General features: G+C 38.1%; 1 protein-coding gene across 1 annotated transcript in view; it reads right to left on the bottom strand.

Annotated features, from left to right (window-relative positions):
- The window catches only part of CMTM4 (CKLF like MARVEL transmembrane domain containing 4), an 87424-nt gene that overhangs the window by 18107 nt on the left and 48402 nt on the right, over positions 1-20915 (bottom strand). The window contains exon 2 of the mRNA XM_074286540.1: positions 11512-11688. Coding sequence (XP_074142641.1) covers positions 11512-11688 — 177 coding nt within the window. The remainder of the gene's footprint in view (positions 1-11511; positions 11689-20915) is intronic.

The raw sequence follows: 20915 nt of genomic DNA, 5'->3' as shown, positions 1-20915 counted from the left end.
TAAGAGAAAAGTATATTGCTTACCTATGAATTGCGAATTCCAGAGAATACAGAGGAAGAGGTAACACTGAGAGGTTAGGGGTAGAGTATGACATGAGAGAAAACAAAACACAGAGTGTGTTCCTGAAGGCACTACAGATACTACTAGGCCCAGAAGAAAATAAAGAAAGAGTAAGATTATGTTTGGATTATGTTTTATGTTTACAAAAATCCATCTTTCAACAAGAATAATTTTCTGATGATGCCATTAAGTTGGAAAATTATTACTATTAACTATTATTATGAGAAATAATAATTGCAGCTCAATTTCTGAAGTCCTTGACTTTACAATAACCCAATGAGGTCCAAAGGGAATTATTTTCATTTTACAAATGAGAAAAAAGTAAAACTAAAATAGTGTTTTTAAAAAAAAAAAGTGCTTCACATATATTGTATCTAGGATATACTACAACATACTTAACATGTATAAGACTGCCTGCCATCTAGGGAAGGGGATGGAGAAAGGGAAGGGAAAAGTTGAAGCAGAAGTGAGTGCAAGGGATAATGTTATAAAAAATTACCCATGCATATGTATTCTTAATAAAAAGTTATAAAAAAAATTGCTTGTCCAAGGGTCACACGTAGCTGATAATAATATAATTTTTAAGGTTTTCAGTGCACTCAGACTTTTATCTCACTTAACCCTAATAACCACTTTGTAAGGAAACTTACAGGGATTATTTCTACTTTGTAAATGAAGAAACTCAAAGATAAAGTTATTGCCCATGGCCATAAACAACAATAAAGGTAAAATCTGGATCTTGATTTCTATATCCAAGTCCTTGATTTTTCCACTACACCATCTCCAGTTATCAAGTACTGATCATATGCAAGGCACCATTTTAAGAACTGAAAATACAAGGGTGGAAAAAAAAAAAAGGCAAAAAACAAAGAGTTTGCTCTTCTGCTAAGTCCTCAGCCTTCACTGTGGTAGGGCCTACATAACTATGTACCTATTGGACATTTTTATTTAAATGTCCCATAGGAATTTCAAAGTCAATATATCTAAAACAAAACTCAAAATTTTCCCCTTCCTAAATTCCGTATTTTTAAAAGGACCACCACACTTCTGATGTAATATAGCAATGATTTTGTGGACCTCTGATTTTAGGGGGGCTTCCGTTCTAACAAATCAGTAAATCTTCTGGTTTTGGAATCTGCCTCAAGAAACTCCCACACCCAATCTGTCTGATAGTGAATAAACCATCTTCAGTTCATTGCTAACTGTCAGATAGATAATCTGTTAGTAGATGAGAACCAAATTCCAGAGACCTCTTCTCCATAGAATCAGCATATCAATGATAGAAAGATGGATAAAGGGGTCTCCTCTCTCTTAGGACTTTACTAATTTCTTTTGGAATTCAGCCCACTTTATAATGGTGTTACAATTGCAATAAACATTGCCCCTAGATTAGGAAATGAGTTCAAGCAAGTGCAGATTCTTTTGAGACACTTTACAATACTGGTCTGTGATCCCAAACTTTTGGGGTTCCTTCCCACTTCAATCCTTCTAACAAATCCCCAACTTCCACTGTCTTTTTTCACAATTTCACAATGTATGTGAAAGAGTACTATGTTTTTTAGGCACAAACCTACCACAAACAATTTTTTAATTAAATTAGATTTTTCTAATTTAAGCATTTCTTTACTCAGAAAACTAAAAAATCCTAACTAGCAGAAATCTCCCTATGCCTCTAGAAATCTCTCTAACACCAGCCACTTTGGAGTTACAGCATCCCAGAAAACATTCCAGTCAAGAAAGAACAAAGGTCCAAAATCAAACCAATCACTTCAGCACAGCTTGAAGATTTATATACCTAAAGTCACTGACCACTCCGACCACTCCTCCTATGTGGAGTCTCTTTTCTAGTTGGTCAGAGATGAACTCAAGAGATGATTCCATTAATTGAGGTAATCAAAGAATTCCTTCTCTTGGGCAAATTATGACCCTAATCTGATTGAGGCCTGAGAAGGAGGCCCTGATCTCCCTTGGTCAGCCCACTCATGGGTCACTGCCTTATTTCTATCCCTCAATAGGTAGCCCAATTTTATCAAAGAAAGTAATTAGACTTTTCATGTGGGGGGAGGGGGAAGGGAGAGGGGGAAGAGATTAAGTGCAGGACATTGTTTCTGAATTGATAATTAAAGGTATCTCTTTCAGATTAGTCCTAAGGCTTCAAATTAGGAAATTGAGAAAAATGTTTTCATAATAATCGAATGTTTTCTTTAAAAGAGAGGTCAGGAGGTGGGTGAGAGAAACCTACTTCTACTCATAGATAGCTAATTGTCCCACTCTTACCAAGTCTACTTCCATAATATGTCTCATATCCATCCCCTTCTCTCCACTCATACAGAGAATATGAGGTCCTAATTTAGGCCCCAATTACTTGTCATCTCTTTGCCTCCAAACTTTACCATCCCACAAGTGCCAAATGAATTCCCAAAGCATAGGTTGAATTGATCTGTCACTTCCTCACTCAAGAAGCTGCAGTGGCTCCAGACTCTTTTATTTGGCACTCAATGCCCTTCAGAAGCTGGCTTGAACAACCTCCTCAGACTTAGTACATATTATTCTCCTGCATATCCTACATTTCAGCCACACCATCCTTCGTGCTATTCCTCACACATGATGCACCATTGCCCACTTCCATACTTTTGTAGCAGCTATCTTCATCATCTCTATCTCTTAGAATTCCAAACTTCCTTCAAAGCTCAACTTAATGATAATTCCAACACAAGGCCCATAATGATCCTCTCCCCTGCAAGAACCTACCCTAAAATTATTTTGTATTGACTTTATGTGTATGTGTGTGTAACTTATATTGACTAATCTGGATCCATGCTATTCTCTGTCACAGAAGCAACCTGATAGTGGCTACTAGAGATCTAAGTACAGTTCTCCACCTCACCTCCCCAAAGAATATAAGTTCCACGAAGGCAGGAAGTCTCTTTCACTTTTGTCTCTGTACACAGCTTACCCAACTGGAATAAAAGGTTTAATCTGGGAAAAGATAAAAAAATAGGGCCACATTATGAGAAAAACCTTCAGTGGCATTCCAGGGCCTTTTGAATACAAGATGAGTTCCTAACCCTGACATTCATGGCCCTTCATAACCTGCTTTTCACCTTAGTTCGAACTTTTCCTTTTCACATTCCTTACATTCCAGCCCCACCATATTGTGCTTATTTATTTCTTCCACCATGGGCTTATGTCTTTGTCTTTCTTCACTCTTTCTTCCAAGACTGGAATTTCTTCATCCTCTGAAGCTTTTCCATTCCTCCAAGTCTCAATTTAGATGACACCTATCTCTCCCTTCCAAGTAAAAATCATCTCCCACTCTTCAAACTTTTCATGTTTTCATACTTGGCTCTGATTTTCTCTCAACACATTCTTTCTTATATCACCCTGATCCACATTTCAGTCATCTCCCATTCACCACCCAATTAGAAAGCAAGTTCCTTGAGGAAGGGGCCTGAGCAAAGTATATTTTACAGTTTTTAATGTCATTTTTTTTACATCATTTACATTTCCTAATGTATCCTCTCTTCCAGATATTATTTTTCATGCTACAGAAAAATTTTAGCAAAACTAATCAAAATATTAAAAAAAAAGAAGGTCTGATATTATATAAATATTCTGTACCCTTAATTCCCCACTTCCACAAAGAAGTAGAAAGAGGTTTGTTAGTGCTTTGTTAATAAACGTTTGATATTCATTGTTTGGCACAGCATCTGGCATAAAGTACTTAATAAAGGCTTTTTGACTTATTTTGTGGGGGGAATTTCTATTTATATTGTTGTAGTCATTGTGCATATTGATTTCTTGACTATTTATTTGTATTAGTGTGTGTTTATCTTTCTATAGTCCCCCCCAATATTATTTCTGTCTTTTGCCATCTTTGCCCAACTACTGACAACAATCACAGAACAAGTAAGATGAAAGCTTATTGTTTTGACTTTGATTTTTCTTACTACTTGTGATTTGAAGCATCTTTCCCATGATAAAAATTATATTAAAATAGTTTACTATTAAAAAAAAAAAGTCTGACATTGAATTGAAGGGCTTCAACTGTTGGTGCCACTGAAGGTGCTGTTGAGACACAAGCCCATAATCAAGAAGAAGACAATATGCAACAAAGAGTGTTTAACAAAATAGATGGTTCAATGTATCCCTCCCCCCCCAAACCCCCCCACAATTTTACTTCAATATTTTCATCTTACTATCTCGATTTTCCTTACATTATAGATTTTTAAAAATCTATTTTTAAAAAACTATTTGATCCAAATAGTGTTAAAATGAGGGAAGTTAGTCTGTCAGTAGGAAACAGGATTGACTGAACACACCTGTTTGAGAATTCAAGTGTATGAGTCATAGATCTAAGTGTCTTTCCATTATCCCACACTATCTTTCTGTTTCTAAAATTTTAAGATGACAAGAGTGAGGAAGGACTGAGTTTCAGCATCAAATTATCATACCCTTCTCAGTATTGATTGTATTCTAGAATAAAAAATGTGAGGACTCATTAAAAGGAAAGTGAAATCAAAAAAGAATCTAAGGAAGTTCACTTTACCAGAAGAAAAATGTTTTTCCCAATGCAAACTCAGTGTCCCTCTCCTTAATGCACCACAGAAAAAGGCCAACCAGCATAAGTTACCTAACCAGGGATTCCCTGACAAATTCATCATCCATTTTCCAAGTAAAAATTTAGAGACTAAGAAGAAAAGCTACAAACTTATCATTTTTTTATGAATAAATAAATTCTGAGTTTTAATGTTTCCTCTAAAAAACTTGAAGGATGACAATAAACCAGGTTGATTTAGGAAAAGATCAAGTATTATAATAATTTTGACCCACAAGATTCATTGACCCACATTCATTCATCTAACATTCATCAACATATATCATATTTTATACTTAAGACTAATTCTGACAATAGTACAAAAATATATTTTAACTTTAAATGCGTAACATATCATGTTGCTTACCTTCTCAATGAGTTGAAGAAGAGCAAGAGGGAGAAAATTTAGAATTCAAAATTTGTTTTAAGAGACTTTTAAAAAAAGATATACAATTTTTTAAAGGCTCTTTCTGCCATACAACATTTCTTAATGTAAAAAAAAAAAAAAAAAAAAGGGGGGGGGGTGACTCTTTGTAGGTTTTATGTACTACACTGGAAAGCCATACTTCTTAAAGGACCAAGATAGCAGAGATGGATTGTCACATTAAGCACTTAGTATGAATCATTCCATTCCATTTAATTCTGTTATTGCTCAGAGCACATAGAATCACCAATATAAAAATTGGTTTCTTAGTCATTAATTATTTGTAGTAGATCATTTACTTGATGGTCGTCAATAAAGCTTTACATTGTTGAAAAGCTGGAAGGACTTGCTATCCTGCCAGGTATTTTTGTTTTGTTTAGTGACTGGCCATTCCACCCCTGACTCACTACATCACCCCCTGCTTTAAGCATCCCATAAGGATGGGATGCTTTACTACCATCCAGCTTTAAGAGAGAATTAGGAGATTGCTAAACTTCCTACCATAGCAGTTTTTACCACCACAAGGGCAAGCCAAACCAGATGCCATATATTTAGTCACATATGTTAGGATGCCTTAACAATTCCAGCTATAAAAAATACTTGCAATGCAATTCAATTCAAGAATGAGGGATTTCCAGTTATGGATTAGAGAAATTTATTTATTTGTTTGTTTATTTATTTATTTTTGTTCTGAGACAATTGGGGTTAAATGACTTGCCCAGAGTCACATAGCTAGGAAGTGTTAAGTGTCTGAGAACTCAGTCCTCCTGACTTCAGGCTCTACCCACGGAGCCACCTAGCTGGCCCGAGAAATTTAAATTAAGATAACTCTGAAGTACTACTACCCATCTCAAAGATTGGCTAAAATGACAGGAAAAGATAATGATAAATGTTGGAGAGGATGTGGGAAAACTGGGATACCTTTGCATGATGAGTTGTGAACTGACCCAATTATTCTGGGGAACAGTTTGGAACCATGCCCAAAGGACTATCAAACTGTGCATTTGATCTAGCAGTGTCTCTACTGGGTCTGTATTCCAAAGAGATCATTAAAAAAATGAAAAGGACCCATGGGCAAAAATATTTGTGGCAGCTTTTTTTGTAGTGGCAAGGAACTGGAAATTGAGTGAATGCCCATCAGTTGGGGAATGGCTGAATAAGCTATGGTATATGAATGTTATGGAATATTATTGTTCTGTAAGAAATGATCAGGAGGATGATTTCAGAGAGGCCTGGGGAGACTTACATGACCTGGTATTAAGTGAAATAACTAGAACCAGGAGAACAGTGTACACAGCAACAAGTTTATGGGATGATCAACTGTGATGGGCTGCTCTTTTCAACAATGAGGTAATTCAGGCCAATTTCAATAGATTTGTCATGGAAAAGGCCATCTGCATCTAGAGAGAGGACGGGGGGGGGGGGGGGGACTGAAAGTAGATCACAATCTAGTATTTTCATCTTTTTTGTTGTTATTTGTTCATTTTTTCTTTTTCATTATTTTCCTTTTTGATCTGATTTTTCTTGTGCAGCATGATAAATGTGGAAATATGTATAGAAGAACTGTACAGGTTTAACTTGTATTGGATCACCTGCTACCTAGGGGAGGATGTGGGGTGGAGGGAGGGAGAAAAATCTGGACACAAGGTTTTGCAAGGATGAATGTTGAAAACTATCTTTGCATGTATTTTGAAAATAAAAAGCTATTATTTAAAAAAACAAAAAAGAACAAGGGATTTCATTGGCATGGAGAATCCCTCCACCAATATATGTTTGCTACATAAATTTGAAATGTTCAACAAATAAATAGTCAGCACAACTGGAGAGTAAAAAGCTACTCCCCTAAGATGAAATATGGGGGTAAACTCTAGAAATTGGGAACTTGGCTCTCCCCTTTTTTCCTTATTTCCTTGTTTTACCACTCCGGCAGAGGATTGAGGAGGCAGAAATTTGATAAGTATTAATTATACTTAAACCTTGAGGAGTGGATAGAGGGACAACAGTGAATTGCAATAGTTGTATCTGCTCTTTTCTATGAACTAGATAACCATTTCAGGCAAAATTTCAAAATAGGCTGCTTGTCTTTAACATTCTCCCACCTCACTTTTTATAACTTTTCTTCCTGTTGTTGTCCTTTCATCTTGGCCCAGGACTGGAATGTTATTTGGAAACCTAAAGCTGTCCATTGTAGCATCTCACCCAAAACCTCCTTTCCTATTTATCCCACTCCACCAAAACTGCTATTTTCTCAGTCAGTCTGCCCAGATGATAGACATACAAACTGAGCTAACTCTTATTGAGTTATGATAATGACTGATAGTCTGGCCTCTCCATCTTTTGGAGTATTTATTGACCTAAATAAATCTTTAATTAGCAACAGTTCAGGCAATATGCAGAGAATCATTTAGGGGCTTAATAAAATCAATCCTGAGGAAGGGGAAGAAAAAGAAAACAATGTGTCCTCCACTATTTTTTTTCCTTATGGAAGCAAAAAAATTTTCCTCTACTTCTTTTCCCTACTCTGATGAAGAATACTAAATCCCTGTCTTCTAATAAGCTCCAATTTAGTCTAAGCTGTGAGATGTTACCATCTAATCTTTAACCATAAAGGGAAACAACTTAAAGTCAGAAAGTAAAGGACTTTTCTAACCTAGAACTCACAATCTATCATTCCCCACTATAGATGCCAAAGCCAAATACTACATCATCTCTCCTGACTTGTTCTGCTTTCAAATAATGAAAACCAGGCTGACCTGGATTTTCAGTCCACAGCTCCTGGATTGTCCTCACCATGGTTAGGACATATGAAGAAGTCTGTCTGTCTGGATCTAATTGGGTTCAGGTTTTCAGACTGAGGATCTTCAGAATGGTCCTCCACAGAGTCTATCTATTCAATCTCCTTAAGCTGAACTCAAAAAAGTTTGATCTAATTATGTAAAAGTAATATAAATCAAAGCTATTTAGAATACCTTTACTAAGTGACACTATCCAAGGTGTAGTCCAGACATACAACCCCATGCAGTGTTTGAAGAGAGATAAAGCAAGAGTAGAATAAATATCACTACAGTAAACCAATGTGCTTTGAGGAACCTCTGGAGATCCACTCTCTCCTAGTCTCCTACAAAACAAATTACACTTATTTTTATTAAATTAAGCAGCATTATTAGGGAAATGTACCTTTAAATGGAGTACAATAAGTATACTGTTATTTGGATTGCAATTCAAAGGAAAGGAGACTAGTCAGGAATAGGAGAAGGTTGAGAACAGAGCATACAACAAATAAGATCTAGCACTTAAAAAGCACTTCAAAGGACAATCAAGTGCTATACATATCTTGTTTGATCCTCACTACAATCCTCTGAGGTAATGTTATTATCCCCAACTTATTATTAATTATTAATTATATATATGATAATTATTACTAAATTATTATATAAATTCAAAGCATTATTATTAAATAATGTTATTATCCCCAATTTATGGACGAGGAAACAGAGGCTGAGAGATTTTACATAAAAGTATCATGTTACACAACTAGTAATTGTCTGAGACGGGATCCAAATTTGCATCTTCCTGATTCCAAGTCCAGTACTCCTTACTTGCTGGGCCACCTCAGTGCCTGGGTGAGAGAGGGTTCTGTCAAAAGCCCTGGGTTTAAGTCTAAATTCTATTATTTACTAATAATCACCTCCCTGGACTTCATTTTACTTTCTCTAGGTTGGGGATAATCATTCTTGCTGACTTTCCTCACAGGGCTATTTGAGAAAAGCACATTGTACATCATACAACACTACAGAAATGTGGGTTGTGGTTTGTTTATTTGTTTTTCCAATTATTATCCCAGAGTGGAAAAGAAGGCAGTGGATAGCAGACAAGAGCAAATTAATTTCATGGAGTAGTGAATTAAAAAGAAAAGGAAGGACAAAAGTGTGTTATACAAGAGAGATCAGAATAGGGCCTAGACTTTTAAGCTCATAGATCTGGGGAATTCCCAGGGGAAGAAACACCTCCTACCAATAGCAGCCAACTTAGGTCTTAGAGAGTTGTTCTGAGAGGAGCATCAAGCCTGAATGGAATGAGAGCCACTCAAAACATATATGAGGATCCTAGGGGCTATGAAGTGACTTAGCTTTAAAAAGTCATATATCATCCGTGCTTTACTGAATTTTTCTTTTGTTCATTATTTCCCAGTGACATTTTAAAATTGGTTCAAGCCACAATAAGGAGGTTGCAGGCACTGAGTGACTTGGGCAGAGCACTTCCACTAGTAGGTGTCAAAAGTGTTACAAAAACTAGAAAAATTGGGCCTCATAACTGAAAGACTAAGGAGAGCTAAATTAGCGTAATTCAGAAAACTGACTGGTAATTGGGAGATCTGGGGAAGAACAACATGGTATATTTTATTCCCACCATTTGCTACCTTCCTTTCTATTTACATGCTGTTGAATGAAACGGGAGAAAAATCACAAAATCATGATAACTAGGTCCAGTACAGATTTCTGCAATACAATCCCAAGGGGATAGCCTATGTATTTTATAAGATCATTTCAAGCTCTAAATCTTATGGTTCAATAAGAAATAAATGAAATTTTATTGTAGAGAAATATCTGATTAAAAAAAATACCAAAAACAAACAAAAAAAAAAAAAAAAAAAAAACTGAAATAAGCACATTATAAGAAACCATAGGTCTGCAATATTTTATCTTAGAAATGTTTAAAGCATATAATCTATGAACTGTCACAAAGTCACAGCCAAAATAATAAGTATCTTGAAGTTGCAAAGTGTCAGACACATTTATTCTTCTGTCAAACCAAAGCCAAGACAACCAAAAAAAAAAAAAAAAAAAAACAAAAAAAAAACCACACAAACAACTGTTCTAATTAATTCAGCAATTTGCTTCTTTTCCAATCAATTCCTTAAAGGCAACAACAGTCTCTACAGAGGGAGGATAGACATTAAATTTAATACAGATTTAAATTTAATAGAGCTAGTCTTACACTAAGGTTAAAAAAATTTACTAATATAAGGTGAAAATATTAAAACTAAGAAGCAATCCATATGAAAAACACCTGGAAATCCTTGGGCCTGAATTTTCATTGAAACATCAGCATGCTTTGGAATTTGGGGCTTCATTAATAAGAGTAGCATAAGAGTTCCACTCATCCAAGGACAGGGGATGAAGATGCTACTATGTTGGGGAGACTGGGAAATAGAACTGTTGCTAATAACCTATTTCTCCCATATTCTGTGGCTGCCAGAAAGAATTAAAAGTAAGGAGATCCTTGGACTCTGAGCCGCTGCTGAGACTAAGCCATCATACTGTAGTTGAGGTCACTTCACAGCAGGGCACTGCAGCTGGGGGCACTTGGTTTATCTGCACGGCACTACCAGTGTCTATGTTCCTTTGTTTTCTGTGAGACAATGAGGAAATTTTGTGCATTGGATTGTACTAGAGACTAAAAATTGCCTGAGGTCTTTGGCAAAAAACAAGCTCAAAAAGTAGTGATGACTAAATCATGGGGTTAGCAACAGCAACAACACCTCGATGACCTCTTCTGGACCCTCCCCTCCCCCTTTGTTCATTTATAGATCCCAGAAGATCGTAATCAAGGAACTAAGAATGTTGAGAGCAGAAAAGAGAAGCCCCAACCCATGATCTGAAACTAACTCACTCAGGCCATGGTTTGCATATACGGAGGAGTTCCGTGAAAGCAAGCACTATTCTACCTCAATATGACACCTGACATATAGGTGCTTAATACATGTTTGCTGACCAAGTCAGTAATTTGGGCATGTGGCTTTCCCTCTTTGGACCTGTCTCCTATGTCAAATAAGGAGATTGAACTATATAGTCTCTGAAGAATTTCTCCAATTCTGAAATTCTATAATCTCTAATGAGCTACATAAGCAAATCAAAAACAAGATTACAGAAACACCCAAAATCAATGCTAATGAAAACTTTAGATATTAAAGACAGAACATTCTTTTTGTGGCAGTAAAGCTCATCAATGGGGGAATGGCTGAACAAGTTGTGGTATATAGTTAATGGAATATTATCTTAGAAAGATCTGGAAAGATTTACATGAACTGATGCTGAGTGAAAGGAGCAGAACCAAGAATAATACATTGTACACAATAACAACAAGAATGTGCAATGATCAACTATGAAAGGCTTGGTTCTTCTCAGTGGTTCAATGATCCAGTAAGACAACAATGATCAATAAGACAACAGAAAGTTCCATCTGTGTGCAGAAAAAGAACTAAGGAGACCGAATGGAAATCAACACATGCTATGTTCACTTCTTTTTTCTGTTTTTTGGTGTTTTTTTTAAATAGCTCCCATGGTTTTTCCTTTTTACTCTGATTTTTCTCTCCCAAAATGATTCATAAAGCAATACGTGCCATAAATAAATGAATCCTTGTACTTACTGTAATATTCCAGTTGATCTGTGGTATCCTTGTGTGAAGATTAAGACTGAACATAAGCAGCAAAACTCCAGTAATCACAAATGCACTGCAGCTCACAAATTCAAAGAAATAAAGCCCTTCACATGGGGAACATTCCATGATAGTCTCAATGCAGATGAATGCAATCAGTGCCAAAACCTAAAAAGAGAAATAGAAAGATCCCCAGAATAAATTTATCTATGCATGCTTGTTTAGCACAGCAAGACATACTCTGAATGGAGAGAATCTTGTATTTCTCCTAGAGGCACAGAGGGGCCATTCAAGCTTCTGAACATGTTCAGTATATCCTAGAAACATCAACTTGGCTCCTGTGTCCATGATAGACTGGAATAAGAAAAGATTGGAGGCCACTGGGTTTTAAGTAAGCGTTTACAAGAGCCTGACCTGAGATTGAGACAGACAGTGTCAGTGAAGAGGTGATGAATGCCATAGATATTAGCAACTGAGTGTGAAGTCTGTGTCATATGTGATCATTTTATGACATTATACACAGTAAGCACTTCATAACCAATACTTTTATAGTTTTGAGCGTTTCAATGAACTTTACATTTACTCATGTAAGCCTCAAAGCAATCCCATGAGATAGGTAATGCAAGTATTTTAAATCCCATTTCACAAATGGGTCATTAGAAAGTTTAAGTGACTTGTCCTGGTCACTCAGCTAATAAGTGTCCTAATTAGAATTTGAATGCAGACCCTCTTGATTTCAAGTTCACTCTGTCTAGATGAACTAATTAACATAAGGAATAAAAACAGAACCTAAAGCTACAAGTTTACTTTACATTGAAATCAGAAAGGCTAGGGGTAGTTCACTTGTAAGTATCAGAATAAGATGCCATAAAAAGTTCAAAGGTTCCTGCCAATAAATACCTTGTCAGTACAATGTCTAAAATGTAATTTTTCCAATTGCATATGTTTAACATATATTGGATGGCTTGCTGTCTAGGGGAGGGAAGTAGGGAGAAGGAAGGGAAAAAAACTCGGAACACAGGATTTTGCAAGAATGAATGTTGAAAACTATCTTTGCACATTATTTTGAAAATAGGTTTTTTGTTTGTTTGTTTGTTTTGTTTTGTTTTTTAAATGGAACTTTTCCTCTCCTCCATACAATCCAAACCAGCTCCTCATACTGACTTTTCTGTTTCGGTACTTGCTTAACCCATTCTAATTGTAAATAACTCTACCATGAAACTCCTAAAATATGTCTGTGACCAAGAGCAAAGTTAATATCTTGTTGCATTTCTATCCCAAACTAGTAATGATTCAAGTTTGATCTCCTAAGTCCAAAAACTCAAATGCTTCTCTAGATGTCCTTCTCAAAGTAACTCTACATAAAACTACATAAATTCCCCAACTGAATGACAACATATCTAGTCAGCTGAGAAGGGACCACATATGGGAAAACTCCTTTTTTTATATATTCTCTGTAACAAGATCTAGTAATCTTTGGTAAGAAATAACATACTGTACTGATGAGTTGCAAATGCCTCTGGTATGCTAGCTTCAAGCTGGTACTCCAACTTATTTTACTACAAGGAACTGAAATTTCATCAGTAAAGGTTCCTCCACCTTCCTGAACCAATGCAGATTAAAGTCACTCCACATCTTAATCAATTGTTCACTTAGAGGCAGGTCCTGAAACAGGTTGTCACAAGGCATGTATTCAAGCCCTTTCCAGCTTAGATTATCAGTTTGTATTCTCTGGAATAGCCTTGGAAATGCCAAAGTCACCAGTATTTCAATAAGACAGGAATAGGACTTTCTTTTAACAGCAGGACTTATTATAAATATATAAAAATGTAAAAGCTCAGACTGATCCTTAAAAAGAAGTCTGTACCACATAGAGTCTTGTTCTTGTCCTCAGCTTGTCTACCTCAAGATTTTGACACTAGACAGTATGGATTCTTTTAATATAATGTGCTCATCTTGAAGCAGGTTGTGCTCCCTTTAAGAAACTAATCCTTTCAGATTGATTTATTCCTTTCTGATTCCCAGCCCCTCCTGGCTGATGCATTATCAATTCAAGAAGCTAGGACCTTTGATTCATAAATCCTGGTCAAAAGCACCTCTTTGAATTCCAATAGGAGATCTGGGACTGTCCCAGACCCCACTGGATCTGAGCCAACTTGGGACTTCACCCACAGGCCCTTTTAGCTAAATCTCTCATTATAAAAGAAACAAGCTGGAGTCCTCTTTTGCAGAGGGCCTATACCTGGCACGCCAAGGGTCTCTGCCCACTACAATACTGTTTCCGGTGCCCTCTTATCTCTACCTTCACCTATTTCCTTAACTAGACTTTAACCTTACTTCCATAATAATAATAACCCCATAATAAACCTCTTTTATCAATCTAGGTTTTCAGGCCTGCACATTCCTTTACAGGGGACTCTTGCGCCACTACTAGACCTCATTTAACTCCACATCCTTGCGCCGAATCCAAAAGAGTTACAGGGGAGCTCCATTTGACTCCCTGTTCCCCGAATCTGCCACTAGACTTCAATTTCATTTGGGTACCCCAAATCTATACCTCATCAATCTTAAGCATATAAAAAGTATAAAAGTAAACTGATGAGGTTTGGGGTACCCAAATTAAATTACGGTTTTTGGTGTTCAGAGAGTTAAATAAGGTCTAAATGAGGTCTAGTGGCAGCACAAGGGTAGGGAATTCTGGGATTCCCTTCTGGTGGCGCAAAAGTCCCCTGTAAAGGAATTTACAGACCCCAAAACCTAGATTAATAAAGAGGTTTATTGTGGGGTTTGGAAGTACGGTTAAAGTCTAGTTTGTAAAAGGTGTTAAGTAAAGAGAAGAGGGCACTGGAAACAGTATTCCAGTGGGCAGAGAGTCCTTGGTGCCAGGTATGGTGCTGGCATGTTTCAACCCTCTGCAAAGAGAGGTTTAGCTCTTTTATAATAGGAGGTTTTGGCTATAAGCTGAAGGTGGCTCATGGGTGGAGTCCCAGGTTAGCCCCTCACTGGGTTTCAACTAGTGTTAGAATTTGAATTTAATTCAATGGGTTTCGGGACTGAGCCCGCCCCACCCAGATAATAAGGATGGAGTCCCCCCACTGAGGCAGAATTGAAGAAGGTTTTCTCCTTTAAAGATTTTTCAGAGTTTTGGGGTTCTCTCTTCCTTCCCCCCTCGAGCAGTCAAAACTTAAATTCATTTAAAGGAAAAAGACTTGGGACAGTGTCCCTTATTGAGGCAGAGTTGAAGGAGATTTTCTATTCTTATATTTTATTGAATTAGCAAATAATGTAGAATGATATTCCAGCCACATTACATATTTTATGAGAATATCAACAATGACAGTTGAACTGGCTACCAAAAAAAGTGAGAGTATTTGAATGGGAAAGAACATAGCTCTCTATCACCTTAATCTAGAAAGTATGACTTAAATTTCTCCCATTGTTTCTAATAAAAAAAAAAAATACTAGTTTATAGTAATCATTTTAAATGAATATCAAGAAAAACTTGCAAAATCACTAAAATCCACAACATTTGAGAACTAAAGTCATTCTTATCTCCATTTCTCTGACCCCGGCAAAAGGCAGAAAAAAAATTAAGTCAAGAATCAAGAAACACAAAGTTAAAATCACCCATATTGGTTGTAATATAGCACATAAAATGGCTTTCTAGATTTTTTTTTTTTTGTTAATGCGAACTCCCAATTACTAAAGACTACCTCTAAAGTAACAAAACTCAAAAATCCTTACGCATGTGTAAGGCAAAGAGGCAGTGTGGCACTTATAGTGGGTTGGAGAGGAAACTACATTTGGAATCAGTAAGCTCTGAGTTCAACCAAAGATCCCAGCAACATAAGTCTGGGCAAATCTCTTCCTACTTAATCTCCATGTACCTCTGATTTTATCTACTAGGATGAGCCCCAGGACACTAGTCTAGAGCTTCCATATGGAGAGAGCTGATAAAAACAGAAATCTCTGAATATATGTATGTGTGTATATATGCATTTGTGCATGCACAAGACACAGAGGGTGCAAGGGGGGAAGGGGACAGAATTCACACAATTTCCACCTGCAAGGAGCTTGTAACCGAGCCAGAGCAGTAACAGGGTGATGATAGAGATGCCTCCCTCTGCCACCATTCTATTCACACAGCTGCGGGCTTGGGCCCCTGAAGCAGTCGGGCTTTTGCAGCAATGCTCTTCAGTGGGTGGGAGAAACCGCAGCAGTGGCTGAGAAGTGACAAGACTGGCCAGTGAGCACCAAGAGGAAGGGAAGGTGCGGAGAGCGCATCACTAAGTTATCTCCTCGCCTTCCTGGACTCTTACAAAGAAGTCACTAGGAAGGCCACTTCTCCATGGTGGCTCAGGAGATGCTTCAGGTTGACATGAGTGTGGGTGAGAGATGGACCATCTGACTCCCTCACTTTACAGATAAGAATATAAGTCCCACATCCACCCAGGGAGTCTTGGCAGACTCCTCTGACTCCCTCTCTAACAGGCTCCATTGACCACACATTGGCTGTGGCTGAAAAAATGCAGCCCCGCTAACTGAACTTCTCAGTGCAGCTGGGCAGCGCCATAGTGCAGGGCACAGAACCCTAAGGTGGCCACAGACACTGGCTGGATGAGCCTGGGCCAGTCACCTCCCCCGTTTGTCTCAATGCCCTCATCTGTCAAATAAGCCAGAGAAGGAAATGGCCAAGCGCTGGTTCATGGAGAGTTGGGCATGAGTGAAATAACCGAGCAACAACAACTTCTGAGGGAAGATCAGGACAGGGAAGCTGCACGTGAGGGCTTGAGTTAAAGGAGGAGTGAGCCCTGGCTCTGACACGGCACTATTTTGGGCAGTGGTCCTCAAACTTTTAAAATAGGGGGCCAGTTCACTGTCCCTCCGACTGTGGGAGGCCCGACTATAGTAAAAACAAAAGCTCACACTCTGTCTCCGCCCCTCAGCCCATTTGCCATAACGCTGCGGGCCGCATAAACGTCCTCAGCATAATTTGAGAACCCTTGATTTGGGGTATTCTCTAAGCCTCCATTACCTTATCTATAAAGGGAAAGGTGTTCCACCTGCCACACATATATCAGACACTGAAAAGCAACGTGTAGTGAGAATTACAGGGTGAGCCCGAGAAGTGACTAGCGGGGCTGTGCCAGTCTAGCGCAGAGACGGTGCTCGGGCCGCGCTGGTGCAGGAGGTCGGGGCTCCGCAGAGCCGAGCCCTGTGCAAGTACCACTGTCACACCTGTCACAGCTTAACATGCAGACATGAAAGCACCGCAAACACCTTCCCGTGAGGTTTCACACCTACCTGTGTATATACATGTGCATGTATATGTATGTGTGCATATCAAACAAAACAAGAGTGAGCTGGCAGAAGAGCCTGTTTTGGAAGAGATGGAGCGCCGTACTCTGTTGCCCAAAGAACATTCTCCAGTTGATTATGCAGAACTAAATGGAAACACTAATCTAATGATCCAAAAATCATTGTTCAAAATGCTCTCAAGCACCCTGGCTTATCATGAATTAAATAGTTGGGACTAAGAACAAACCCTCGTTCCATTTTGAAACTAATTCATGAATATTTTAAGATGAAACTAAAAACTTAGTGGAAAACTAAAACCTCTCTGCCAAGGTGGGAGCCCCCTCTTCCCTCCAGCTGGCGCCACGGCTCGATGCCCTCTCCATGAGGAAAGAAAGGAAGTTTGCAACCAACAGAGAGATATCAGGTACAGACCTGGAGTCAGGAAAGCCTGAGCTCAAATCCTCTCTCAGACATTAGCTGTGTTGCCACAAGGACTTAATTTCTGCTGCCTCAGTTTCTTTAACTGTCAAATGGGCATAACAATGGCACCTTTCTTCCAGAGTTGTTGTGAGAATCAAATGAGGTCATATTTATTTTTTGCAAGGCAGTTGGTGTTAAGTGGCTTGCCGAGGGTCCCACAGCTAGGAACAGATTTCTGAGGCCAGGTTGGCCTCCCAGGCTAGTGGTCTAATCACTGCACTGTCTAGCTGCCCATGAGGCAATATTAGTGTCTAGCACGTAGTAAACACTGCACAAATCTTGGCTATTATTATTATATAATGTTTGTAAAACACTTTGCAAAGCCTCTACACCATCACTGTTATTGTAGTTGTTCTAGAACATACACTTCCTGGTAAGCAAAGGGAGAAGTTGCACTTTCACAATCCACACCCAATAGTATTACTGCCCTACAGCTCACCCTCCAATCTATGTTTTCTTCCCTAATAGAAACAGCAGAAGCTATCTTGCTTTTCTATTTATCTCCCTAGTGGTTTAGCACAGGGGCAGCCACTTAATTAGCACTTTATTTTTTTATTCATGCATTTATTTGAAGAGTTCATTTTCTATGACAGCCTCATGCAACCACAATATCAAAATGATTATTTATGAATGTTATAAAGCATGAGCATTATATAACAAATCTAATATGTATGTGCTAATGGTGGCGTCTTTCATAGGCAATAAAGTCCCTAAAAGTATGGAATTTTAGAACAAAGAATGACAAATGCATTATTGGCAATTGTTCGCCACAATACAAAGCAATCTAAAAAAACAGAACTGTTATATTCCAGTGCCCACAACAGGGCACTGCTCACACTCAAAACCCACAGTAATTGAGATAACCACCACCCATGCCCATTCATTCACTGTGACTCTAGCCTAACCCTCAAAAGTTCACCACAGGAAGTCCACATTACTAGCTAGAGGCTATCCTTTCTTTCTCCTAACACATTTCTCAAATAGATAGTCAATAAGCATTTCCTATTTGCTAAATGTCTATCCTCTGCTAAGCACTAGGGATACAAAGAAAGCCAAAAGGTGGCCCCTGCCCTCAAGAAGCTCAGATTAGTGGGAAAGGCAAGCACGCAAACAACTATGAGCAAGTTAAGATAGAAACAGCACAAATTGGGAATAATTTTAAAAGGAGGCTATAAATATTAAAGAGGACTAGAAAAGGGCTCTGCCAAAAGATGGGATTTGAGCTTAAGATTTGAGTGCCTTATCATTAATTATTATTCCTTGTGTCGCAGAAGAAAGATTGGCTCTCAAAAGCTATATTAATGTTGCACAGGCGCTGGCAAGTTCAAATCAAGATGGAAAAACTTTTGAGGACAAAGCCTAGTTGAGAGAAACTGATCACTGAAGATCTCATACAACTCACAAGAAATATTTAAAGAGGCATAAAGGGGAGCAATTGGCATGGGCTGCCAGCGTTCTCATGAATGAAATTATAGATCCTTGCCCTCAAGGTCCCTTCCAAATCTAAATCAGTACTGAATAATTTTTATTGACAAGAATTACTTAAATTCATCAGGCTTTGAATAAATATTTGGTTACTGGTTCACATTTAGTACTAACCTATGAGTCCTTCAAACATTCCAGTGTTTGAGTGGAACTAGCCAATGTAAGTACAAAGTGATTTGTATGCCTTATCAAATTCCAGCAAGGTATTTCTAGAACAGATAGTCCCACCCACCTGTGAAGAACATATCTGAAGGCCACATTTTACAACCACAGCTAAAGTGCAAATCACAAACTCATGTTAACAAGCAATCTAACAAAGCACAAAAAAGTCAAAATTGGATTCTTTGAATCATTTTGTAGGATTTTCAACATCAAGAAAGTATTTTAGAATATAAACAAACTAGAAAATTGACTTGAAAGGCAGAAGTTTTAATAATGGGAATTTTTCCCTTGCTGATCACAGTGTTATGATAGATGGAAGAGAGGGAGAGAGGGAAAAAGAGAGAGAGAAATCATGAAGCTCATGCTTCCGTATTAAATGTTGCAGATACAAATATTAGCAAGCAAAACAGTCTCTGCCATCAAAGTGACACTGTCTCCACTTTCCATCTTCACTCCCTCTCAACCTTTTGTAATCAGTCTTTCAACTTTACCACCCAGATGAAGTTGTACTCTCTAAAGTTTTCAATGAGCTCTTAATTATCTAGTTTGACGGTCTTTTCTCAGTCCTAATTCTTGAGCAATTTGCTGCATCTCACACTATTTATCAACCTATCCCTCCTGAATATCTTCTCTCTAGGTTTTTTTTTTTTTGGGGGGGGGGCGCTATTTTTTCTTGACTAAGCTATTTTCCTCAGTCTCTTACTTGCTCATCATCCGCATCATTCTCCCTAAACTTAGTTGTTCCCCAAAATTTATGCTAGGTTCTCTTTTTTAGATTGCCTATTATCCTTCCCTTTCTGGCCCCTCTCCTCCCCCTTCTCCTTCTCCCTTTCTTGGTTTAATTATCAGTTCTAAATAAATGTACTCAGATCTACATATTGAGAAATCATTATTTCTTATGTTAGTAACCAATTATTTTTCCTCTTTTCTATTTCCTCATTCAGAAATCATCCCCTGTAAGTTACCCAGCCGACTTTTAAGGGTCCAGATGATAATTAGATAAAATATTGGATCAAAAGATTAAGAAATTCTAGTTTAGATAAATTAGTAGATTCCAGCCCATTGTATTTTTATCAGATAGGTCTGAATGAAGTGGATTCCCCATTTGCCTAGGTTACACCTAGACAGTGTGGTAAGGGTATCGATAAGCCTAACTGTCCAAGACTAAATGATCAAAATTGCAGCATCTCCACAGACCCTTATTAGAATAAGTCCTACCTCCCATTATAACAGTCATCCTTTCATTACTTGTTAACTAATCAGAGTTGATTGCCACAGTCAGGAACAGTACCTCTTCCAAGGATATATAAGCATTGAGTGGGTTACATGAATGGTCTTTGGTTAAGGAAAGACAAACAAATGACCATCCTCTTAGTTCTTCACTAGCATAATAATAAAATGATTAACTACCCAGAAACTATATCCCTTGATCTGCTCAGGTTTCCCAACTCCCACAAACAGTTTCCTCCTTATCTAAAAACCCACTAAATTTTATTCAAATTCTAACGCTGGCTGAAACCCAGACAGGAGCCAACCTGGGACTTCACCCACGAGCCCCTTCAGATAAAAAGGGAACCCTGGAGTCCACTCTTTGCAGGAGTACCAAACATGGCATCCGTACGCCGGCTATGTCAAGGGTTCCTGACCACTGGTGCCAGCCCTGGCCCTGATGTCTTTCTACATTCTAACCTTACTTCCAAACCCCACAGTAAACCTCTTTTATTAATCTAGGTTTTCAGGTCTGTAAATTCCTTTACAGGGGACTCTGTGCTGCTACTAGACCTCATTTAACTTTGTATCCTTGCACCGAATCCAAAGGGGTTGCAGAGGAGCCTCTATTTGACTCCCAAACCTGCCACTAGACCTCAATTAACCCTATTTTCATTTAGATACTCCTTATCTAATTCTCATCATAACCAGTGATATCTCAAGCATTTCAGACTAGATGTCTGAGAGATTTTCCCCAACTG

The sequence above is a fragment of the Sminthopsis crassicaudata genome, chromosome 2 (genome assembly GCF_048593235.1).
Source record: "Sminthopsis crassicaudata isolate SCR6 chromosome 2, ASM4859323v1, whole genome shotgun sequence".
Classification (NCBI taxonomy): Eukaryota; Metazoa; Chordata; class Mammalia; order Dasyuromorphia; family Dasyuridae; genus Sminthopsis; species Sminthopsis crassicaudata.
The sequence above is the reverse complement of the archived record's forward strand: the minus strand, read 5'-3'. Positions and strand labels throughout refer to the sequence as shown.